Source organism: Staurois parvus, unplaced genomic scaffold (genome assembly GCF_062004578.1).
Source record: "Staurois parvus isolate SC_StPar_1 unplaced genomic scaffold, SC_StPar_1.0 ptg001158l, whole genome shotgun sequence".
NCBI lineage: Eukaryota > Metazoa > Chordata > Amphibia > Anura > Ranidae > Staurois > Staurois parvus.
Window position 1 is genome coordinate 890,052 of NW_028318954.1, and position 14,427 is coordinate 904,478.

Consider the following 14,427-nt stretch of genomic DNA (forward strand, 5'->3'; position numbering starts at 1 on the left):
AAGGGTGGAGAGCTGAGGTTTATTTTATTTATTATGTGAACATGTCTTTGAAGTCAAAAGAAATATCATAAGCAAATGTACAGAATGCAAGATTAGGTACACTAGTATTGCCTTATTTCAATAAACATGAAGGGAATGTACACACATTATAAAACATATCAACTTAATGTAAATTATCTCTTAAAGCTAATAATGTTTTAAATGTTTGCATGTATCATTTGCAATTATATATGTACATGGTAGCAACCATACTGAAAGACATAATGCTCTTTTTGCAAATCCTGAATTGTCCCATTTTACTAGCAGGAAATAAAAGTGAGAGGACACAATTATGTACATCAACCTTTTATTGAAAAACAAATGTACGATTCGTAAAGTGCATACAGCTCTTTGTACAATAGTGGCACAATATGCAGAAATTGTGGAGCCAAGCTATAAGGGCACTTTTCATTCATGAGAACCCTGAATTTTCAACATAACTATTGCACTGTTTACAGCGATTAATTGCAGCCATTCACACCTCTGGACAATTGTATGGCAGTTACATGTAGTTGATATGGTCCACACCTAACTACACCTAACTGCATAACAACACAGTTTACATGGTAAGCTGCATGTGATCACAGCTAGCTAATATAGGTCTCCTTTTATGAAACAGAGATCAGCGGCGATCCTGAGGATCATTGCTGATCTCCGATCAGTAGCGGTTTAGGAAACAGAGATGATCAGCGGAGAACATGTTCTCCGCTGATCATCTCAACACACAGATGGCCAGTATATGAAAGAATGATGTCAACTCTTCACTGGCGATCTGTGTTCTCCCTCCAGATTCTCCAGCTCAGAGCTGGAGAATCGGGGGAACCACAAAACGAAGCAGTGATAATTTACCGCTGCTTAGTAAACGGTGTTTGACTGATCTCTTACTGTAATCTTGCGAGATTATAGTAAAAGCAGCCGTTTTCCAGCGTTGAAAGCGTTTGTAGATCGCTTCTCCCTTCATTCGGAGAATTGATCTACACCGCTTCATGAAAAGGCATTCAGAGGAGAACTGTCTTCTCTGAGAATGCTGGAGAACTAAGCACCAGTTGTTTACCGCTGCATGATAAAAGGACTCCATAATTACAAGTTTGTCGAAGAGAATGGTCATAGTTCACTGCAGAAAGCCACAATAGTCCTGAATAATTCAAGGGTGATTTTTTGTTTCACAATGCACGCAGATGAAAAGTGCTCATGTAGTTTAGCTCTAAGAATCATTTTTCAGTTCATTATCACTTACATTATACCCAACAAGAGGTATCTCAAATCTTACAACTTTGCTCATCTTTGGTTCTGTATACATCTCAAATATAAGGTTTCCCTTTATACAACACAATAGTCTACAAATCACAGCTCTAAAGTGGTGCTTTATAAAATACTGGCACCATAGTTACAAAGTCAAACTATTTGTAACCAGCTGGTTTATCCATCAATATTATTTTTCTCAGCAGTTCATCAATATTCATCTCAGTAGAACTTTTCCACTTGCATAGTTCCATAAGTCAGATATACAATAAGGCACTTGCTAAATCATCATTGTTTGGAGAATCCTCCACAAAAACACTACTATATTCTTTCACCAACATTCAAACAAAACAGTCAATTTATCAACATTACCAGCTGTAAAGGTACATGAATATTTGCTGGAACAATGTAAACATTCTCATTACTATACAGGCTCATTTCAGAGGGAATCTGTCAGGATAAAAATATGGGAGTTGTCATTGCTGAATTTGAGGGTGTAAGATTCAGGATGACCATTTTATCCTTCCTTTACTACATGGTGATGTAGATTCTGTACAGTTTTGGAGCGCCAAACTTTGATGTGTTATACAGACAGACATAGATTTTAACGCTGAGGGTTTTGGGGCTGCAGTCTATTAACAGGGGTAAGGCAAAGGACCCCCAGAGGAAGTCACTGAAGTGTAGAAAGAATGAGAGCACCATACTAATATCAACAGTCCATCATGAAGTTTATTCCACACAGAATGTGTTTTGAGGTGCAAACATTCCCCCTTTATCATAGTTTGTAAAGTGATTGTCATAGACTGAGCAGAGAGAAGAAAGTATGTACAACACTGTGCAGGCACTTGACAATGTCAGGAGCTCAAACAGTGTTGTACATTTCTTCCATTTCAGCCCATAACCATTTCCCATTGATCCCCCATCACTTTACAAGCCCTGATGAACAGGGGGAGTTTTAGGCCCCCAAAACACGTTGGCTTTCTCTGTGGAATAAACTTTTATATTAATGTGACACTCGTTTTCTTTCTATGCTTTACTACTTGATGACTTTCTGCTCATGTGCTTATAAGGTGTCACCAAGTAGTGAAGCAAGGATCAGGATGAAAGCTTCAAGGCATGCGAATTCAGAAACAAGTCAGTCATGATATCTCCTTTAGTTTTTCTCCATAAAGATTACCTTCAAGAAGGTTGTGCAACTAGAGTAAATTGCAAAATCCAGTCACTGAATTAATATTATAAAGATCTTATGTTAAACTAAAATCTAATTACATATGAGTTCCTTCACTCACTGCATTTCCTTACTGCACAAGCCTGATTAGGTATATGTAAATTACACAACTGTAGAGATACTAAACTAAAACCTCCTTTGTGTTTGGTTTTAATCAGTGGGTGGTCAGTAAGATGCCTCCTGCTTCCAGGGCCTTTCAGCAGCTTTAAAAGCTCTGTGACTGCATTGTTATAGTATTGAAGCCACACCAGACCTTACATGGTAGTGCACAGCTTGTTGATACAAATGGAAGCAGTACAACAATGACTTTGCATAGGGGCTCTGACTAAACAGACTTAGTCTTTTAGGTGAGCAGATTACATCTCCAAACTTCAACCTATTAGTTCAGCTTTTACTATTTGTTTTCCATATTAGTCATCAGTCTTCTTTTTAAGCTTCAGCAGTAATTAACGGCCATTAACTGGCATTTACCATCTGGCGCAAAAACCATCCACGAATTCTAGAGCATGAAGTGGTCTCTTGTAGAGTAAATTGTCTGAATATTCCAGTTAGATCTTAACTGTTTACAAAAGTTTGCTTTCAGTTTTATCAGTCATCTTCTAGTACTGGAAATTATTTTATACATCTTTAATAGCATCTACGACACACATATTCATCTTCTGTCTGTTTATTCTGCTTCATTCTTTGTACTCGTAGTGCTTGTGCTTACTCTGGGCACAGCTTGGACAAACGTTTTCCGTCGTGTATTTACCATCACAAATACTTTCACAATGTGAAGGATTTTTAGTTTTTCCATTTTGATTCGCTGTAAAAAATTATGGTTTACTGCTTCTTCATTTCCCATTCCTGAAATAAAAAGATTACACACATTAGTATAATATAAGGTTCTCTGCAGGTTTAAAGAGTAAATGTTCCCTGAGATGCTTTTCACATATCTCTGGCCTTCGGGTTAATCATTAAAAATCTTTGGCACTTAATATATTCCTGGAGGAACGGGTTGTCCATGCTATTGAGCATTCCTTCCCATTTAAATGGCAGTCCACAGCCTTATTTAGGCATACAGCCAACACCCAATTTGCATACCTTGTACACAAAAAATTACCCTCCTCTAATTAACTGGAGAACTTCAGAATTGGTCTTCTAATGCAGGCCATAGACGGGTGAAAAATTGGCCGATTTTCGCACTGTTAGTGGGTTAATTGGTCGGCCGTTTTTCGTGTTTTTTGCACAGGTTTTTTATCAGTCATGTTGGAAAATTCGCAGCCGATTTTCCCGGCAATGGTGGGCAAATCGGCCGATCATTTTACCGATAAAATGATCTGAGAAGAAGAAGGAAGAAGAAGAAGGAGGAAGAAGAAGAAGAAGGAGGAAGAAGAAGAAGAAGGAGGAAGAAGAAGAAGAAGGAGGAAGAAGAAGAAGAAGAAGAAGAAGGAGGAAGAAGAAGAAGAAGAAGGAGGAAGAAGAAGAAGAAGAAGGAGGAAGAAGAAGAAGAAGAAGGAGGAAGAAGAAGAAGAAGAAGGAGGAAGAAGAAGAAGAAGAAGGAGGAAGAAGAAGAAGAAGAAGGAGGAAGAAGAAGAAGAAGGAGGAAGAAGAAGAAGAAGGAGGAAGAAGAAGAAGAAGGAAGAAGAAGAAGAAGGAAGAAGAAGAAGAAGGAAGAAGAAGAAGAAGGAAGAAGAAGAAGAAGGAAGAAGAAGAAGAAGGAAGAAGAAGAAGAAGGAAGAAGAAGAAGAAGGAAGAAGAAGAAGAAGAAGGAAGAAGTCCGCTATTATATTTTATGTGAAAAAGTCTTGCGGTTGCAACAAATGTAAACATTTGTATCCAAGTAAAAACAATGTATTTGTATTGCTGTCACATTGTATGGTGTGCTCCCCTGTCTCTGTCAAACTGGTTTCTTGTCCCATTCTTTCGTGAGCATTGGTGGCAGCATCGGCAACGGCACCGAGCGATTTTTCATCTATGGCCTACTCTAGTCTCCAACTTGGTTCAGTCGTATGTGCTGTATAAAATCTAACATTTTGCCTAGATTATTGTATCTATTTCGGACTCTCTCGATTTCACTCCATGTTTCTGATCTCAAAATATTTCAACAGAAGCTGCTATGGTACATTTGAGGTGACAAGAGACCCAGGGTGAATAGCAGAAGGGGAGCCTGGGGATGCCTGATCTAATCAAATACTACTAGGCTGCACAATTGCCACAGCTAACCCGATTCCACACTAAACACAGAAGTCCTTAATGGATTTTGATAGAGGAATCTTCTCTTCTGAGTGGATCGATTAGTCACCTTTTATGGTTATGTCTGAAACATAGACCATTAGTCCTATGCCCTACATTATCATTGTCTCTTAACTCATGGGAGAGACTTGCAGCCAGTCCAAAGGTTTTGGATTAGGGTATTTTATTTATTTATTTCAGGTGCTTACATAGCGCCGTCAATTTACGCAGCGCTTTACATATATATTGTACATTTACATCAGTCCCTAACCCTCAAGGGGCATACAATCTAAGGTCCCTAACTTACATTCATACATACATATACTAGGGCCAATTTAAACAGGATCCAATTAACCTACTGGGATGTCTTTTGGAATGTGGGAGTTAACCGGAGTACCCAGCGGAAACCCACGCAGGCACAGGGAGAACATGCAAACTCCAGGCAGGTGGTGCCGTGGTTGGGATTCGAACCAATGACCTTAGTACTGCCAGGTGGAAGTGCTAACCATTTAGAGACTGTGCTGCCCACAGACTGTCGATCGGTAGAGTGACTTCTGTACAACCAACCGGTTTCCCATACATAGCTCGAAATTCGGCTGCTGAACCAGCCAAATTTCAATCCATGCATGCAGCTTCATGCATTAGCAACATAATTCATTTGTTTTACCCTGGAATGTGTACTTATTCTTTAATAGTTGATGCGCCTTGTTAACTCTCCTTCTGCACAAGGATGCAATGGCTTGCAATGATGTTTGGATGAGTAGGATCTATAAACTATTTATGTAAGGGGCTCAGTAATGTCTTGATATTGTACAGTATAAACAGTAAAAACATACTGTATTTTTCTACAGTAAAAGATACAGTAAGAGATTGTAAGCTCGAAAGAGCAGGGCCCTCGAACCCCTCATGTATTGTATTGTTACTGTCTTGTCTCATGTTCTGTCCCCCTTGCTACTGTACAGCGCTGAGCATACCCTTTGGCGCTATATACTGTAAATACTGTATAATAATAATATGTGATTGCTTCTATTAAAGGGCAATGTTGGGGCAATTGTGTAAATATGATTTTCAGTTCCAATCAGATGACCATACATGTAAAATACTGACAGATGGAAGAGAGCTTTTACCGCTGTAGATGTGAGCCAATAATGCCACCTAGTATTTCAATTAGGGCATTAGCCTACCTTGGCTTTTTGCAACACCTTCCCTTTACTGCTTGTTACTATGGAAGGCGATCTGCGTCTCAGCTCTGCTGCACTGTTGATAGGTGCAGGGCGTTCACTTTCTTGCTGGGCCTTGGGGGTCTGTAAAAAAAACATAGAAAATTGGTGATTTTTACAAAACAATTAAATTACCTGTAAAAAATCTTTTATACATAAATGTATTAAGTTATGGAGACTTAAAGGAGGACTCCAGGTAAATGCTTTTGAAAGTGGTGCTGCATATGAGTCCACCCATTTTATGTTACCCTAAAAATTACTTAATCCAAAGTAGACAGATTTTGCAAAAACTTGTCATAAGCAAAATATGTAGGATTCTGTCATACTGATGGTTTGGTATAGCAATACTTTCAGAGTGATGGGTACAAAACAATATAGTAAGTAAGGAATCCTGACTTCTCCTTGACTCGCTTGCTGCATACTTGGTGCAGGCCAATGACTGAGTGTATTCAGTGGTGCATTTACCGCGAGGCAAACAAGGCATTTGCCTAGGGTGTCAATTTTCAGGGCGACGGTGCTGGTGGGGGTGCCTGATTTTAGTGTTGCCTAGGGCAGCACATGAAATAAATACACCACTGAGTGTATTAAAGCTAGAGATAGCTAGGCAACTAGCATTTTCAGAAAGAATCCAGCAATGGTAGCCTCCAAATTATTCTCTTCACAGCCGCACTTTAACCAGCTTTATACACAGGTACATGGGAGTGTTCTGCAGTCTTCTGTAACATATTTCTGTGACTTGTCTTTTTCTTGCACCAATGTAAAGGCTCAGCTTAAGGCTCAGAGAGAACAGTGCTTGAACCGGTGAAAACACTACTGTAAACTACATTTTCTCAAGCTTACAACAGGCTGGCAATAAAGTACACCATTTTCTAATCCTATTGCCTTTAAAGGAAATAAGTTCACCTCTCATAACATGTTATACCCAAATTCAGGGTGCATCATATAACGTCATGAAAGCACCGGCTCCCCCCTCCCCACTGATCCCCCGCTTTGACAGCTAGCAAGGGATCTTCTCCCTCCCTGCCCCTCTGCAGCGCCGTGGTAGTTCACTGAATCCTCTTGTTAGTATATCTGCTTCCTCCTACAGGTAGGCAGGTATACTGACAGATCTGCAAGAGACCTGCATGGCAATGCTTTACAGACTCCTACAGTAAAAAAAAATAATAAATGCAATTTTTTTACCTGCAAAAAGAATGTGCATTTATTATTTATTTTTACCAAAAAGTGAACTTATCCTTTGAATTTGCCTTCAACTGTATAGTGCAAGGACCTGTCTGATTGCATACAAATTGAAAGTGTTTAGGCTTGACCTCATATTATATGGTTCTGGTAAAGCTAAAGGAAAATTATGCAAGAAAATTGTATGTATGGTCAGCCCAGGAAGAAAATGGCCATCAAGGTGATGTTCTTCACTCTAGTCAATTAAAATGCTGAATTTTCATCTCTGATAGAAATTTACATTTAAACCTAAATCATATATGAGCAAATATGGGTGCTGGACCTAAGCATCAGCGGATGTGTCTTTGCTAGGTTGAGCACACCTAAAGTGACCATTACTTACTTTAAAAGTGATAAACAGGGAGTAGATCTAGAAAGCAAATACCTAGATAGATTGGCAAGTATACTCACAGAAACCTGGGACACTCTATATCTATATCTTAATTAACTACTGGGGTTTAAGGCTTAGGACTGTCCCTGAAGGCTTCAGTGTTTCACTACTGAGCCATGCTCTGGTGGACAGCCTGAATGGCCAGTTTTTAAAAATGGGAGGTAGAGTGGTGGACCTGAGTCCTAAACCACATGGGCTGGTTGAGAGCTCCCTGTATTTTAGGGATCCTTAGCAACCCATGGCAGATTAGCATGTATGTCTAAGTGCCTGATTTCATAATTCTCAGCTATCACTTTTATCATTTTCTCCAGCACTTACTTTAAAGTGATCATAGCTTCATTTTAAGTCCCCAATACAAAGTTTCTGATCTTCCTATTAGGGACAATCAGAGTCTATCTTTTTTTCCCCTTATGAAATTATCCTGGACAGTGTATATTGAATGAACTCTACATTGGAGAATATTTGTGCCTACAAATTACCTTTGTTCTGATCAGTAGAAATAGTAGGATTAGCATACTGATTTTTCAACCCGCTTGTCTGACATTCCAATGGTATGCAATATTCTTTGTATTATATCAAGTCCATATGAAGCCAAGCTGTTGTATGATTGCATCAGAATTGTTCAGATCGTAACACAATTTCTTTCCATGTAGGAGTACATTTATGTAAATCCTGATTTAAAGGCTGGCTAGGGACTACATCTGCTATCTAGGAGGTAAGTATCAGATTGTATATCAATTGGTGGCAGAAAAGTACCAACCAAATATGCAAGGTTTAAATGATTCAGCTTTATGTTAGTTATGCTAGCTATATAATTGTGAGATCTTCCGTTGTACAGTAATTTTGCACATGATTTGACATTGCTTGAATTCTTTTCCTCTTTAGAGGTTGTGATGAACTTTTACCATGTATTGTTGCAAATTATACTCAAACCCTAATTTGTTTCTGTAAAAATAACTGATCATAAAATACCTGGCTGTGCATCTCAGTATACTTACAGGATTTTCAGGTTTTCCAGTCACTGAAAGTCCAAGAGAGGGGCCTCCAGCAAGGGATTTCTTCAGATTTTCTTTCACCTCTGAAAGTTGAAGCTCCAGGTCTACACGGCTCTTCTCGTTGTCCTTGCACTGTTCCTCTAGTGAGGCCAGCTTTGTCTCCAGTTCCTGTTGCTGCTTCCCTGGAATCAAAGTGCAACTAATGTGAGTAATGCTGCCATCATAGAGCAGGGTCATTTGGGTCCATGAAACAGACACTAAGTTGGTAATTATTTATTTTTCTTTTTTTGGATACAGTAGGGAATGGTTAGAAACCCTGTTAAGTTTTTACTGCTGTCTGTGTTCCTATGGGGAGGATTCACCTTCTATATTTGTCCTGGTGACCAATGTTACCAATGTTAGACAGAAAATGCTGGGATAGCCAATATTTTATGGTTGTTACTGCGACAGGAGCTGAAGGGAAAGCTTCCAATAGAATTTTAACCATCCTCTACTCTATCCAAAATAAAAAAAAAAGGATTGTTTATAAACACAGTAACCACTAGAAGCTTATCCAACACATAAATCTTCCACAATGCTATTATGGAAGGGCCTAAAGTGGGGACCTATATTTGGATGGAGTTGTGTAAACATCCTTTAAGTAGCAGCGACACCAAAAACTGAAAACATTGTTTTCTATTTTTCATGGTCTCTGATGCTGGCTGACATTGCTATAACAGTGCAAATGACAAAATGGATTTGTGGGTCATCTATGCTAATATAATGGAGCTCCTACATTGTATTACCATGGGTAGTAGTGGCCCATCAGACCAGTGTAGAAATCTCTAGAAAAGAGAAGTCTGAAGCACAGGTCCATATTTACTGAAAACCCATTTACGTATGTGCTTAGTACATGAGCTAGCTTGATACCTAGTGATGTAACATCTTTTCTGGAAAGGGAATATCACCAATGGAAGTAGTTTACCAATTTAACTTTTCAGTCTAAAACGAGGGATAAAAAAAGTAATGATTTGGTATTGGGTCCTGGCCTGTGTAGCTCACGCGAACCCCAACTGCAGCAACAAATGCTTCTGGGGCCATGGCCAGTGCGGGAATGTCCTTCAAATCTGGTGGTCGTGCTTATGATTGGAGTATCTCAAAGACCCTACACCAGTATGCAATCAAACATTCTTCTACTTAATGACCCCTAAAGAGGCTAAGTTGGTCCTACAGCATTGCCCAATTCCTGGTCTTTTCCCGTATCAACAAAAACTAGTGATCTACCTATTCTTGGCTGCCAAACAGACCATAGCCAATGCATGGAAGAACCCTTCTGTCCCCTTTCATGAAGTGAAAGACCATATGGCCACATTGATTATTGAAATTGTAATTGTCTTAATCCTAAATGACTACTCTAAATTCCTCAAAACATGGGAACCGTGACTTAATTGTGCATTACCAGCTTTTCATTCCTTTGATTTAGGTTGATTATAACTCACTACCTAGCCTGGTCCTGAATATGTGGGGAATACCCCCTCCACCCCTCCTTTATTCTTCCTCTTTTCCTTTCTCATTCTTAATCTCGCTTGACTTGCTTTGCTTTCCTCTCTATGTACTCCTTGCTTTTCTTCAGGATATTCTGACCCAGACAGAGCCTAAAGGTTGTTGTGTAAGTGTCAGTCACACTCTCGGACTGTTACATTTTGCTGATAGGTTTGTAACCTTATCTTTGACTGAACGTTTCATGCAATTGTTTTATTCTCCTGTGTGGGAGAATTTGATGTGGTTTTATTTCCTTAAAAACAATACAAATATTGCAGGTAATTTTGTATGCAAAGTTTTATCTCAATATCGGTATTTCTGAATGGACGCATTATTTAAATGAATGTTAGAAGCTTCAATCTAAAGGAAAAGTAAAACAGAGTCAAAAAGCAAATTACTTTACACTGTTAAAAAACATCATTACTGTTCAATGTACCTGTACTATTCTTCAGAAGCTCCTTCAGCTCTCTCCTTTCTTTCCTAAGAGCTAGCAGCTTGTTTCGGATGGCCTCCTTTTCCTGTTCCAGGCGTTCTTTTTCAATAACAAATTTCCGTGCATCTTCCTCAGCTCTGTTTTTGCCATACTTATATTGATTGGCATCTGAAACAGGTGAGCAATATATATATAAATATTCTCCATAATCCTAAGCTATATGTACTATATAGAAGAATCACTTTGGCAAAATCTGACTTCAGCAAAGTTCAAAGTTTGGATAGGATGAGAAATTTACTGATACCACAACTTGTCTGAAATTGCTTATCTATATCTTCTAACAAAGTGTAAAAAGTGCTTACTTGAAGCATGACGCTTGACTTTAACTTCAGGATCCACTCTCCGGGACTTTTCACTACAAGATGATGCATGGCGTTTTACCTGTGTTCCACCTTGAGTACGTTTAGGGTCTTCCACCTAGAAACATTCACAATCAACATGTACTGATCATAATAACCCAATTTCTACTCTGCAGATTTTAATAAAGCCATGGATTACAAGGCCTCGTTTATTGAAGACCTGTCTCAGACAGTCTTTGCTCCACTGCAACCAGTTTCTGCCTTCAGTTTTCCCAGATTGCAAAAAGACAATTTAAATGGCAGTTGTGAGATAAAGGTTGACTTAGAGAAGTCTTTTCTATGACAGTTACAAAAGTAAGATCCACTATAGTTACTGTTCTCAAAATACTACTGATGGTGGGTGATGTGTTACATGCATGTGGAATGTGTTAGGTATTTTAATACATTTGCATACTCATCAATGATATAATAAAATACATCTACTTCACCACTTCTATTGAGATTGCAGTGATAACAAAGCACAAGTAGTAAATACTTCTGTAAAGTTAGACAATGTAAAAGGAATGCATGTTAATTTGCAAGAGTAAAGTCCAACAGCTCCCACTACTGGCCATTATATAGAAAGCACAAAGTAAATATACTGTAGTGTACTGTCTTGAAAAATGAACCTTTTGTTTCAATGGAAAGCGAACAGATTAAACTTACCTTTTCATAGGCCACGTCATCATAGATTCGGGAATCACTACTACTGCTATGTGAAGATTTTGCCCACCTAAAAAATTCACAGATACTCTCAGATACATTCTTATATAGACATACCAGGCTACATTGTATTTTATTTAAAGAATATGTAAACCCAACATTTCCTATTCCTGATATGTGCCTGCTGTACCATGCACATTTATGAAAAAGTATCCTGTTCTCTTTGTATTGCTTCCTTAGTCTGAAATACCTGGTATTCCTGCCAGTCCCCCTGCTTTCCTATTGAAAACTGACCTCACTAGGCATGAGAACACAACGTGGTCAGTTCCTTAACTATACTGGGAACACAGTCTGCTCTCAGCCAATGATCAGACTTGTGCTGACATACATCCCCTGCACAGCCATTCACTGGGAAGATCAGTGTATTGCTGTTTTTCCTTCCCCAACTGCTATGCAGCAGAGAACAGAGGGTAGGTCATTACTTTTAAAAAAGAAAACCAAAATGTTTTTATATGTATACACAAATATTTTGCCTTTCATTTCTATTTTAAAACTGAATGGGTTGTTTTGCAAGGTGAGGGTTTACTATCACTATAACCACTTTCCGACCGCCCTATAGCAGATATACTGCTACAGGGTGGCATGGGTGCGCAAAATCATGTATATATATATATATATATATATATATATATATATACATACACGTAATGATGCATTTCCGGGTAGGGGGCCCTCTACCCACACCGCCATTCACGGCCGCGGCTGTCAATCACCGGGTCCCGGCCGGTGATTACTCGCTAGTGCTCGGTGATTGCCGACCATCTTTGACAGGGAGGAAAACTGTATGTAAACAATACAGTTCTCCTCCCTGTCCGCTCGTGCACACTGCTTTGCAAGGCAGTGTGATTACAGTGAAGCACAGGGACCCAAACACAAAAACAGCACAAGGTTAACCCTTTGATCGCCCCTCATGTTAATCCCTTCCTGCCCAGTGCCCTTAGTACAGTATCAATGCTTTTTTTTGCACTGATCGCTGTATTGGTGTTACTTGGGATGTCAGTGACACCACGTCAGTTCCCCCCAGTGTCAGAATGCCCGCTGCAGTCCCGCTATAAGTCGCTATATAAGTCGCTATAAGTCGCTTATCTCCACCATTTCTAGTAAAAATAATAAAAAAAAACAATTCCAGTATCTATACCGCCACTTGTAAACACTAACTTTCATGTAAACCAATTAATTTGCACATATTGGGATTTTTTTTAGCAAAGGCATGTAGCAGAATACATTTTGGCCTAAATTGATGACGAAATTTGATTTTTAAAATTTTTTTACTGGACATGTTTAAAGGCAAAAAGTCAAAAATATTGTTTTTTTTCTCAAAATTGTTGGTCTTTTTTTTTTCTATAGCACAAAAAATAAAAAAAAAAATCACACAGGTGATCAAATACCACCGAAAGAAAACTCAATTCGTGGGAAAAAAAGGAAGTAAATTTCATTTGGGTGCAGCATTGCATGACCGCGCAATTGTCAGTTAAAGTAACGCAGCGCCATAACGCAAAAAATGGCCTGGTCAGGAAGGGGGGGGGGGGTAACTCCTCAGGAGGACACATGGTTAATATCTAAATGGTCCTGCTCCTTTTACACTGTGAGATACTGAAAATTCTGTTACTGGCCTTACTGCATATTTTCAAGTGCAATTACCTGCAGTGGTGGTAATAAAGGGTCAATCTTGGTTGGTGTTGGAGTGTTTAAGCCTAACAATTTCTTCTATAAGTCAGGTGAGATCTCACCTGATGTGGCCAAGTGGGTCTCATGCTTCCTGTTATATATTTTTAAAAATATATTTAAAGTGTTACTAAACCCACAACAGTAAAATCAGTCTGTATATGCAGTAAAGCATGCTTGTTATACTCACTGTGGAACCTAAGGGGTTAATCCTCTGCATTGTGTAAAAAGGATGTTTAATCTAATTCCTCTCCATCTTCTACTGTCCCCAATATATCTCCCGATAGGACAGAGACTAGGGGGCAAGATGCACATGCTCAGTTTGGTGTGTATTGCTAGAGTCTTTTTTTTTTTTTCTTGGGAGAGTGCATGTGATCAACACAGGGCCAATCAGCGCTGTCTAGACAGAGGATCAAGGGTTATGCAGCTTCATAGGACAATCAGGGGAGAATGAAATCTCCTCTTACAAGCTTTAACCAGACTCTGATAGAAGTCACAAGACTGCTCTAACTGCTGATGAGAAAAGGTAGTTAGCAGTTTATATTTACTGAAATAATTGCATTTCCAAGCTCTGGGCACTGTGGGAGTCCAGATATAGTGAAGGCAGTGTCCTGGGTTTAGTAACACTTTAAACTCTGTAACAGAAGGTGGAAGAACATAGAAAGCCAACATTCCCAAATGGACATGAAAATATCAGGGAATTATGGCAATCGCGTTGTTGGAGTATCAATAACATGGAAGAAGCAGGAGACTTCATGTACCAGGTAAATATATATAGCTTAAAAGGATGCAGTAAGTTGAGAAACAAAATATTACCTAATTGTAGGAAATAATGATCGGTATGACATTCTGAAAAGCATAAAATGTATCTAATATGTATGGACATTTCAATTCCACTTTACTATAGTCAAATTAAATATCATTTCTGATTCCTAGGGTTACTGAGGGCCCTTGTGCATCTGTACAGTTTGCACAAGTGGTGTGTCTGTCCCTGGATTAAGGACTATTCTAACTGTCCATTTGCTATGGTGAAAGTGTATACACTCTGTATACAGGGAATGCTCAGCTGCCCAGCCTTTTTCTCAGACATATCCAGCCTGTACATATCCAAATATCTACATGTGCTTGAAGGATAATCCA

The 14,427-nt window shown here is 39.0% G+C and overlaps 1 protein-coding gene across 3 annotated transcripts in view; it reads right to left on the minus strand.

Moving 5' to 3' along the window:
• Window positions 1-329: 329 nt before the first annotated feature.
• The window catches only part of AFAP1L1 (actin filament associated protein 1 like 1), a 131,787-nt gene continuing 117,689 nt past the window's right edge, over window positions 330-14,427 (minus strand). For all 3 annotated transcript variants that reach the window (XM_089659453.1, XM_089659452.1, XM_089659454.1), the window contains 6 exons: window positions 11,566-11,632; window positions 10,864-10,978; window positions 10,505-10,669; window positions 8,551-8,729; window positions 5,908-6,027; window positions 330-3,355 (listed from right to left, as the gene is read on the minus strand). In XM_089659453.1, coding sequence (XP_089515579.1) covers window positions 3,332-3,355; window positions 5,908-6,027; window positions 8,551-8,729; window positions 10,505-10,669; window positions 10,864-10,978; window positions 11,566-11,632 — 670 coding nt within the window. In that variant the 3' untranslated portion in view covers window positions 330-3,331. The remainder of the gene's footprint in view (window positions 3,356-5,907; window positions 6,028-8,550; window positions 8,730-10,504; window positions 10,670-10,863; window positions 10,979-11,565; window positions 11,633-14,427) is intronic.